General features: G+C 40.9%; 1 protein-coding gene across 1 annotated transcript; it reads left to right on the top strand.

Moving 5' to 3' along the window:
- Positions 1–8,365: 8,365 nt before the first annotated feature.
- On the top strand, positions 8,366–11,384 carry LOC132260214 (rhythmically expressed gene 5 protein). Its single transcript, XM_059758193.1, has 3 exons — positions 8,366–8,667; positions 9,493–9,676; positions 10,282–11,384. Exons 1-3 carry the CDS (start codon positions 8,563–8,565, stop codon positions 10,878–10,880), a joined length of 888 nt encoding a protein of 295 aa, XP_059614176.1. The 5' UTR covers positions 8,366–8,562; the 3' UTR covers positions 10,881–11,384.
- The last annotated feature ends 418 nt before the right edge of the window (positions 11,385–11,802 follow it).

The following is an 11,802-nucleotide window of genomic DNA, read 5'->3' as shown; positions in this document are numbered from 1 at the left end:
TTGAATTATTTTTATTGGACCAATTTTTTAGATGCAATAACAATTTGTATATTTAACAAACAACAGAAACATGTTGATAATATTCACGGAAGATGGACTTCTCTATAGATTAAGTAATATTTGTGAATTATTTACAACTATTCTTTCTCTTGTTCAATGAGATTAATTGTGAAATATGGAATAACGATGTAACTATCTGAATATGAAACACACACACATCACTAACGTTATCTAGTGCCTTTTCTATTTTTTTAATATTATATTTACAAACCAATGATGCGGTGCAGACGTCTAGGGATTTATCTTATCCTATCGACAATTTCTCAGTCAATTCTTCGATTTGCGATACACAAAGAGCGGGTTAATAGGACATAAAGCATACGTTGATTTAGTAGAGCGAAAGGAAATCCTAATGAAATATTATTTATTATTATAGTTGATATAACTCGAAGTAAATTGTGTATTCGTACTTTAAAATCGTTTCCAAAACATAGTTGACTTGTGTTTTTGTATGAAGACGTTTTATGTTCTTTGGTTCTATTGAAAAAAAAAAGAAAACAAGAACATGCTGAAATATGTATTGTATAAAGATTTTCTATATTGTATCTATGTTTAAAAGGAAACAAGATTATTAATATTTATTGTTAATCATTTGTATATAATAGTTGCCATAATGTGAAGTGGAAATGAAGTTCATAAAATTCTTATGAATAGAAAGATGTGTCGCTGCACACACACAAACACTTGAATCAAATGGCAAAACTGATATAAAAACACATTTAAAGGATGAGGACGAGGAAAAGAATCACTTATTGAAAAATGCAATAATACCCCATGTATAGAAAATTAAAAGTTAACATTTTATTAACGATATACAAGATGAGAGGTTGGGGATAATGTAGAGAAACAACTCTTATAACAATGATGAAAAGGCGCGTAGGCAAGTAGATATTTTTTCAGCTTCAATTGTAGGTGTTCAATGATGAAAAATCAAGCAATGGAGATGGCGAAAAACTCTTGAGACTAAATAATTGCTCATATATCATTATAAACGGACATTTGATGATGAAGATATGATAGAGAAGATGAGAGGGAGAAAAAAAACATTTTAATAGGGAAGGAGAAAATTACTAATGAATTTTTTATGACACAAGAGTAAAAAATATCAATTGTAATATGAAAAATATAAAAATTATTTCCTAAATACTCGATCCGTCTCATTTTCAACAGTTTTTTCTTCTTCGCTCTCTTGACGGATGAACACAAGTTCTTCTCGTCATTTATTCACTGAAGAGTGAGTTGCACAGTGAAGACGAGCCCGCGATAATCAAATTAGTGGAATATTTTTCTCATTTTTTACTATCCTAACGCGGTGCGCTCTTAAAATAATGTATACTAATGAAATGGCATGTTATTTTAAATAATTCATACGGAATTCTCCAAGAGGTCAACCACATACTTGGATGTTATTCTCTCTGGCGATCGCTTTTGGGAGATTCCTCAAGAAATTTAAGAGTCTCGTCTGGCGCCCAAACCCGGATAGAGCTTGAGAGACATTCTTGCGGTGCGCGCGAGAACTTTACACACGAAGAGGGAATATTTCTGCGAGTGGGCTCACGATGACACAGAGTCGCTGGATGGTGAATTTTTGCAATTTTCCTCACGCTCTTCGCCACACCAAATTGGCGGGGATCCAATTATTTATTGTGTGCCTGTTTCAAATGCGTCGCGAATGCTAATCTTTGGGCGTCATCAGCAATTCTCACCCAGCGATTATTGCACATAATGAGAAGTGAGCAGAGAAAGTTTCGATGGTTTGCATTCTGAAAGTTTTTCAGTGAATATTATGACGAAGAAAACAGTGAATCTGCCAAATTGAGTTGATCAATGCTGGCTTTCCGTTTCCTGGCAAGGAAGATCTCATTAGTAGGCCTTATTAGGCTAGAAATTTATCTTGTTTGAGGAAAACTCATACAATTGATTTTGCTAGAATATTGCCTTGCTCATCTTGGGGGAAAAACAGTGCGTTTTTCCGCTCTTTGGCCCACTAAATGAGCCTCTCGCTTACGTCGCCGAGGTGTTTTTCCCTGCCCATCAATGCGGAACTCTGAGGAATTTCAAATCAATGCACTAATTCGATAATTTACGACATGGCAGAAGGCAAAATGGCGCGAATGAGCAAAAAGCCTGGGCAAATTGTGTGAGATTCCACGCTGTGGAACTGGTTAGGCAGATCAGAATTGAGCAATTAAGTGGCTGATGATGCTGAGAGAAAGACCATTTGGTATTTCGATGGCGCGGAAGATTGAGTGAAAAGATTTTGAACGTCCTTGGTGACCTTTTCGCTGGTTGGAATATGTGACCTCATAAGGTCGCGGCGAAACCGGATTTTGTCGCATGTGGCAAAATATTTCCTCGCCAACAATTCCACTTTGGCGAAATCCATGAAACATGGCCGGTGAGCACGCGAGAAAGTTTTGTAAACAACTTAGATTTCGGGAGATTTGGGATTAAAGTGGTACTAATCTGGCAGCGGCTCCAAAATGGTCCACGAAGAAATTGCGCAGGAGTGACGCTCGTGATTAGCATAAATCCCCGTGAAGTGAAGTGGAAGGATGGGTTGGAGGAGAATTTTAATGAGCAAGTTGCTCTCACGGCGATCATAAATTGTTGGTTTGTTTTGAGCGGCGCAAAACAACATTTTCCGAACTATTTTGTGGGTGATCAGCTTCTATATTGTTATTTATGGGGGTTAATATTTTCTCTAAATGATCTTGTATCGGCAATTTGGACTTGTTGATTTTCATGGGTCAAAAAACACTCGCATTTAGATAAGATCTGACATAAATTTTCAATTTTATTCGATCATTCTGAGCAAATTGGGAGGTATTTTTTGTCCACTTTATTCTGCTAGAAAAATATTTTGATCATCTCACTGCTTAGGAATTGAGCCATGGCTTGATTTAGTGAAGAGAAGAGAACATTTGCTTAAAGAACACCTATGACGCCGAATGATCGATTGCAGTTCGTGAGTGATAAGTGGGAGGTTATCAGGTTTGCTGAGCACTTCCTGATAGGAATTTCCAGAGATTGATCTGCGAAAGATAATGCAACTTCATGCACTGCCTTCCCAAAGTGCATCAATTTTCTCGATAAAAATAACTTTTGCCTCCACTTTTCCTCAGGCATTTGAGCAGAATCACCTGAAATTCCGTGAAGAGACTCATTTATCGTGCTATTGAATCTCCAGAATGACATGGTCAGAAGTATTTTGCATGCCCTGCCCGGAGCCAGATCCTGGAGGACGCAAGATTGCAGGTTGTTTCGAAATTAACCCTTTGCAATTCCTCACAGTTTGACCACTTTATCGCAGTCTTTAATATAGATTTTTTTAGACTTTGAAATAATCGTTTTCCGAATTATAGTGAAGGCTGAATATATAGCAATTTATTTGGAAAGGTAAAATAATCGGGTTTAATCATATAATTTGAAATAAATAAAGAGCTTTTTCACCGAAGGAAGAGAATTTCTAGAAATGAATAAAACAATGTTTCAAGGCTAAAATTATTTATTTTCTTGTGTAAATTTTTTTCTATCTACTCATCATAAAGATTCAGTTAGGAAATATCAATTTTACGTAAATTGTATGAACAAAACTTTCTACTTGAAAGCAATTTCCTATAAAAAGAATTTTCTTTTGTATAGTAGATAAATGAAGAAATTCTACCAAGAGGTGCTTAATCTAGAACCGTGCAGTGATGGGTTAAGAGTAAGATGTGACTTTTGCGGAGACGAATCGCGTTGTAAATGAAAATCAAAGATAAGTGGCTGAATGTAGAGGGGAAGAATGAAGAAGGCTGCCGATGGAATCTTCTTCTGCTTGGCCAATTTTGGTCATACGGCGAGGTTATTTTTAGATCACACGAATTTTGTTATGTTTTATTCACGCTTTTATAAACACACGTGCCGGCCTCTGCAAATTCCCTGTCCTCTTGCACTCGCGAGTTCTTGCTCCCGGAGTGACGCAAGAGCCATCCAGAGATTGGATGGCTGTAAAAGTGGATGATGTCTGGCGCCGCACAATTGGCCCCGCCGTCGATCTGCCCAAGAAGTGGACTTTTATTGGCCTCTGGCAGCATTCCTGGGTGTCTTGGGGTTTTGGGATTTGCATAAAAAGGTGTGAAGATCGATTAAGAAGGCGCGACTTTGTAATTTCTCAGCTCCCACCGGCCTCTAATTGTTTTTCCATGGAGCAACGCGATACAGCCTCAGCGCCGTGGCCCCAGAGTCACTCTACAAAGACTCGCCTTCGGAGCCACTCTCGTGAGCGACCCAAAGTACACAACCAGTAGAATTAGGCGGACGATGAGTGCCCATTTTCGGATGATCTTTCATCTCTCCCGAGCCATTGGCATTGTGGGAGAAGAACAAAGGCAAGAGTGACTCCCTGACCTCCCACTTCCGATGCCTCTCAGAGGAGTCACGGCGAATGCCATGGCTTTTTGCCGAATGCTCGAGCCGGGTTGTAAATTTGTAAGCTGAGGCGCACTATAAAACCAGCGATGTGGCTGTAAAATCGCTTGTAAATCAATAAAAGACATACATAATAATTAGACCGGTTGATATTTTACTATCATGGAGATTTAATGCGCAGCTCAGCTACCATTTACAATACACAAGCTCTTCTGCAGCAATCAATTGCGGGGGCAGAACAGCACACAGCATTCTGCTTAATTGCACTCATCACCAACTCAGTTCTTCAATTCGCCTCAATTCACATCATCTGGCGCAAAAGCAATAAATCAACGGGCTTTTTTCTCTCAAACACATCCCACAATTGCCTCGCCAGAACTTCCATAGAGTCGTGCCAGCCTTCAAAGAGAGCTTGAAAATGTGCACAGTTCATGGTGATGGACTAAATTCCATTTGATTGGAGATGACACCAAATTATTTATTGACTTCTTGGCGCCACGCTTTTGCCATACAATTGATTGCTAATGAGATGCGGAGACGTGATGCTCGCGAGAGGGAAAAAAATGGAGCTGTGCGACGGAGAAAATGGGTCAATTTACTCGATAGAGGAAATTAATCAACTCCACTTTGTACAGAACTTTATCTCTGCTGAATAAAGTGTGAAACAGTGTAACTGGGAAAATGAGATGCTGGAGGTGAAGATTCAAAGTTGACGACTTTGGAAATCCTTCACAAGAGACCATAAATACAATCAACATGTCAATAGAGGCAAATTAATTTTCGTAATAATCCAATCGTTTACATAATATTAAAACATAGGCTTTTAGTGACACAAATACCATCTTGTATTCAATTATATTTCTATTTTTTCAGCGTAACTTCTTCATTTCAGCGAATTCGACATTGAACATCTTTGCGAGAAAACATTCTGCCCTATAAACCACATCTGAAGCTTGATTATTCAGTGATTCTTGCTGTAATTCCAATATACTCAGAGAAAACAGTGCTGAGATTAACTCCAGTCAGTAGTTACATTGCTGACTTAAGACTCATTCTTCCAAGAACACCAAATAGAGAGCCAATTTTGGACTTATGACAAATATGCAAATGACTTTTAGGTGTTACTTTTTTCCTGGGAATTCCCGACGCTTTTTTTTAACTCCTAAATGGATCAGACTTGCGATAAATGCTAATCTAACTTGCGGTGAATGATGGATTGGGCAAAGTGAAGTGATGAGACAAATAGTAAACAGTGCTGTTGCGAAGAAAAGTGCCTCGTGCATTGAAATTGCCTTTGATCATTGCTGGATTGCATCATCGCGAAAACATTTCTCGGCAAAAATGCTGCTCAGCAGTCATGGTAATCTATCAAAATTATTATTTGCCGTACCATCAGACAGAAATGTGACTCTCACTCGGCAGGTGTTGAGAAAAGGAGTGGATCGACAAAAAGCATCTCTCGTGAATCACTTTGTATGTAAATAATTGCTCGGACGCGCTGGTGAATTCCAGAAGCTGCCAATGCTATTTTTGGTATTTCTTTGCGCTGCCATCGAAAACGGATCTTCTCTCACATGGGGATTTTCCCAGCGCAGATCTCAAATTCACTCCAATTATTTTCTCACTTGCCCAGAGATGATCCCATCGTTTTTTCCCCGGCAGCGATCACATGGATGCGGATCATGATCAGTTCTTTTTTCGCAGGCTGCTTTTGTGGTCAGAAAAAGACGCTCAATTAATGCCACGATTGTTCCATAAATATTCATTATCGCAGCCACATGGAGGTGTTTTTTCTGATCTGCACACGTTCCCTGAAAATTGGTGTGATCTTCCATGATTGTCGCGGGCAAAAAAGTCTCTGCTCGGTTTGGGCAAAAAGTCACGCGCATCACCCGAGGACTTAATTTCCCGCGCAATTGCCGCATTTGATGCTAATTGATGCTTTAAAGAGCCCCAACATAAAAAGATCGCGATCTCACTTGCTTGATGAAAGCCTATCAGCTGCAAAGTGTTTTTACACGCACACGGCGAGATGTTGTTCTTCCGGGAAGGAAGAATATTCCACTTAGAATCTTCGCATTTTCGAGAGTTTGTTTATCCAGGAAATCACACAAGTCACACGTGAAACTTCTCCATCAGCTCTCGAGGTGGTTCATGTGGTTAAAAACAGTCGATGACACAGGAAGTGGAGTCGGAAATAAACACATGATCACTTGATCTCGGACTGACATCACGCCGAAAAAGCGCGCCAAGAATCTTGGGATGAAAAAGACATAAAAATAAAATTGATTGAATTGTCTCATAACACCCGGAGAGAAGCACGTGGTATTAATTTCAATAATCACACGAGAATGTCTCACTTTGCGGCAATCTTAATGACTCCACGAGACATGAAATCTTTTTAGGCACAACACTTCTAACTGATGACGAAGGCCACACTTGAAAAATTGCCGAGGAGTGATTCTTCATCGGCTCTTGCATGGGTAATCAGTTAAAAATCCACCACACAGTCACAATTCTACCTTTTCACTCAATCAATATTTATTTATCATCCAACGATATTTTGATCATTTGAACGACCTTCGGTTGCGTATTTTGCGCTTAAGAGGGTTCTGTGATCTCGCTCTTCCTCCATTTACATGGACGCAAAAGAAAAAAACCCGCGAGCTGGGAAAAACAGCGCCAAAATATTTTAAAATGCAACTTATGGCGTATGATCGCTGCAAGATTCAGCCGAGGATCTTTTGTAGCTGAATTTATTGATCGTGTTTTGATCACATTTTTTCCGCGAATCACACTCGTTATGCAAATGAAGCATTACGAAATGCCGAAGACGAACCTGTGCACATTTTTTCGCGTGTCCACAAATCTCTCCACAAACCGTGTCCGGATCGGCGATCTGTGGCCATTTGAGCTGCAGTGACGTCAATCGACCAGCCGGCGACCGCGCTTAAGCGTGTCGCCTCCAAAATGACAACAGAGATCCATTTAATTAATTGCTATGTCGCGCTGGATCTTGAAAATTTCACTGATAACTCTTGATTACTTTCGATTTTGATGTGACTTGATTTGCATAAGCGGATCACAAGCCAATCATATGTTTACAAACAGAGCGTCCTTCGTCAGGAATTTCGGAGATGCTCTTTGGCTAGTTTGCCAGGGAAATTTATTGGAATGTGGATGTTGATCGTTAGGGGATTTTTCCATCGACAAAACACCACAGACAAGATTTATTTCGCTCGCCTGGAAAATCACTCTAGATATGGCAAATGTGGGCGATGGTGATCTTTCCGTAGCAAATACCATCTTCTGGGTGATTTATTTCACTGATCCGTGAATATTCTGGCTCTATGTGATCTATTGAAGTCTTTCGTTGAAGTCTTTCGTCATTGAGTGCGATCGCCCAGCATGATGATCGTCACATCAGACTGAAAATAGCATAATGATCCCCACATGGAAGCGGACTGTGAATAATTCCCTGCATTGGAATCCAATGACGTGGGTCGATGTCACCAATAATGCTGGGATGCTCATGATTTATGGGTTTATCTCTTTGATGGCACACGACATGGAATAATCTCTCGCGCAGCATTACTCACGTCATGGGAAGAGATTTTTCACCGTACTATCGCCATACACCATAAAATATTCATGCGATGATGCATTAGAGGAGAAATTCTTAGGCTCTCGAGATGAACTCTCCTGGCTTTTTGCCGGCCGTCCTCCGGAGACGTGATCTGTGGGTGAAGGAGAGGAGAGGCACGATCACGGCAGAAGCAATACATCCCAACGATCAGAATTCCAATGCTTCTGGCGTCAAATTGTCGGTTGTGACGTCGAGAGAGCGACCAAGACGTCGTATAAAATGCTGATCGTGCTCCGATCTTGAGTCATTTTGCGTGGAGAAGTCGATGTGGAAAGATCAAAGCGCTGAGCTAAGGCTGTAACCCAAGTTCATTCTTTGCCCATTGTTGCGAAGATTTCAGTGATCGCGAGTGATCATATAGGATTTCAGAAAGTGATCTTGCAGTGCTCGAGAGTGTCTTAAGTCAATTGCTTGAGAGGAACTTTATATTCAGTGGCAGTAAAATGGCAAATCGTATGCTGGTTTACACATTGACCTTTGCAACAGTGATCGTTGCATGTTCCGGCTCTGCCATTCCAATGTGGGAATACCTGAGTCGTGGTGAAAAGGTAAGTTGAGATCCTCCGCATTTAGAATTGCGTGATCCTCGCGAAGACCATCAATTGCGCGCGATCGTCGGCAAGGTCAATGATACGATCAATAAATAATCCAAGAATGGCTATTAATAGCTGCAACACCCATCAGAGCCACTAATTGCCATTTCTGTTGCGTCAACTCCCAAGATTATTCACTGACAAATATTTGCTGGCGGAATATATTTTGCATGAAGCACTTTGGCATTCGCCTCGAGTCACTCCGGCACGAATGTGTCCACACAACAGAATGGATTCTCTCCCCTTTCTCCCTATATCGAAAAGGCAAAGTGCAAACTTTCTCTGGTGGTCTCGAGCCATTGCTCATGCAAAAATCGTGAAAAGAGTGCCTGGAAAATTGTTCAAGTTCAATGCCAAAAGAGCTGCTCTTTTTGTGCCGCCACATGAGATCAGCAAGTGTATCAAAAAAGAACGCGGCGCAAGACGTTTTTACACGCTCCACCTGCGAAAACTTCTTCAAATGATCTTCAAGTGATCTTCAGGCTAATCTCACGATCTCTTGCCCCATGCGCAATTTATAATCCACTCACCTGTATCCGGCCGTGGTGTGATTACAAATTCCATTGTTGCTGTGTGCTGCACTGAAAGCAAAATTGGTGAAATTGCCATTCACAGCCGATCACGATCGTCACCTTCTTGTCACACTTTTCTCTTATATTGCACCCACAAGTCTCGCGTGATTTGTTTGTTATGTAAATTGAGCATGATTGCGCCATGGCACACATTTTACGACGTGTTCCGGTGATCTTTACCTGATCTCGTCTCTCTTTCTCTTCACAGATGTCCCATTTGTACTCGATGTTCGCCAAACAAGTGTCGAGCTACTGCAAAACAAATAGGGATTTGGTCTCAAAACCCCAATGCAAGAGAGAATTGCTGACGCATGGCTTGGAGATGCTGCAGAAGATGCCAGAGAGTCACCTGGATTCGATGGATCCCTACCAGAGGGGCGCCAATGATATAAGTGAGTATTTCGTCACGAATTCTCAATTTCAGTTGTAAACTGAAGATCACACGCGATCACATAACAATGATCACTTTGAAAATAGAAACATCTTCAATTCAATGTCTTCTCAACACCTTCCTCTTAATGTTATTCCACTGGAAACGCCCTTTAACTCTCTGATTGGATGTTTTTCTAAAAAAAAATATATCATTGAACTTTGTAAATTTTGTAATCTCCGCTGGCCAGTCTAACCAGTCAGGAAACTCAAGTGGTGACTTCCTCTCTAAAATCTCACAGATGAAAAACAATCACATAAATATGCAAAAGCGTGTCGAGAGCCCTTCCTTCCTCCTATCAACTGAGCGGAAGGCAGAAAAACGAGTGGAGAGATTGTAAATAATCTCCAGTGATCGTGCGAGAAAAACAAGAGGTCAAGCGGTGGCCTTTTCCCATGAGAATCACTTAGAACATCCCATGTTGTAGGTGTAGGAAGGAGATCAGGAAGTGGCCTCGCGTGCATTGTTCGCAGAATCCCCCAATCAATCATCTGTTATTGATCGCTCTCAGCACCTTGACGATCATTTGAGGCTCATTGTGTGTTTTTCCGTTGAATCTCTTTATAGTCTGGGACTCCATGATGGAGGGGCACTCGTCAAAGCCGCAGAAGAAGGAGACCAGCACCGCCAGTCCTATTATGCTGCCCGAGGGTGGGCAATACGCCAAGAATCCCCTGTTCGATGGACTGGAGCCGGCCGTGAAGAAACCCACCACCCATCAGGACTACGCCATGGGAATGGACTCAGACGTTGCCTATCAGAACTACAGACTTCCCGAGGCCTCGTCGGACGTCTTCTATTCTGACCCGACGAACTACCTCGCCCAGGAAGCGCCCACAAACCTTAGGCCGCTGTACGCCAATCCTTCAGGAGTGTCCGAGTCGAACTACTTGACCGGACCGATGGTGGTGCGAGTGATGCCCGACGGCAGTCCTGTGGCTGAGGATCGCCATCGGAGGCTGCCGAAAGACGATGATCGCGATGAGATGACGATTGGTCGAGCGCGTCTGCCAACGCTGGATCAGATCGCCAGATCATTCAGCACGACGCAGAATCGCATTGATGAGCGCGCTGAAGTGGCGGCGACTCAGCCGACGGCCACTTTCAGACATTATCCCACATACAGGACGATCAGACGGAACGGTGGCGTCGTGACGTTCTACTAAGCAATTGCTTATTCTTTAGAAGAGCGCGCATCTTGCCAAATCATCATTAGACATAAGGAGACAACTTAACCCTGAACTTTCTCGCGCGAGTTAATTTAACTTATACCTCATCAGTCTTCCTCCTATTTTTGTCCTTTATTTATTAGGATAGAGGAAAGGATGTGATCCTGAGAGAAAGGTTCAAATGATCTTATGATCAATTTTGCCACGCATCCTTCCCACTTTTAGACTATAAGCATTTCATTTAGATTTTATGAATCAAATGATCTAGCGATGTATCTTTTGTGATAAATGATCGAGAAAAGGTACGATAGTGTATTCCACATTGTCTGGAAGAAACGATTACTTATTGATAGCCTTAAGAAATTCAGAAGTAATATTTTTTGGCTACCGTGAATTTTTAAGAGCGAAGAATGTGATTTCTCCCTTAGATTTTAAGCAAGTCAATCATGCAATTTAGATTTTATATGCTACATATGTGAAATAAAACGCTAATATAATTTATTTCATTTTCTCTTTCAATATATTTATTTTGAGATAAGATTCGGAAAATATTGTATTTCTCAACGACACTGGGTGAGAAAATGACAATTTTTATTATTTACAATACAATACAATATTTCAAAAATAAATGGCAAATTTACAAAAAGGAAATTCACTGGAGGATCATTTCACATGATTGATCATCTCGTAATAAGTATTTTGATTAATGATGCTTGGAATGCGATTCATTTTCGCGGATTTCGTCTCTTGTTTTGCTCACTTTTGATTATTCCTTATTTTCTGAGGATCATCGATCGCGTGAAATGATCTTTGCTCGTGATGTAGGCAAACAAGAACGATATATCGAAAATTGGTGCACAAAGACGCCTGAAAGTAGAGTTTTCTGTTGGGTAGAGCTTTGATCACAAAAGTTCAGCAT

This window comes from Phlebotomus argentipes, unplaced genomic scaffold (genome assembly GCF_947086385.1).
Source record: "Phlebotomus argentipes unplaced genomic scaffold, Phlebotomus argentipes genome assembly scaffold_18, whole genome shotgun sequence".
NCBI lineage: Eukaryota > Metazoa > Arthropoda > Insecta > Diptera > Psychodidae > Phlebotomus > Phlebotomus argentipes.
This window is presented reverse-complemented; position numbering and strand designations above follow the sequence as displayed.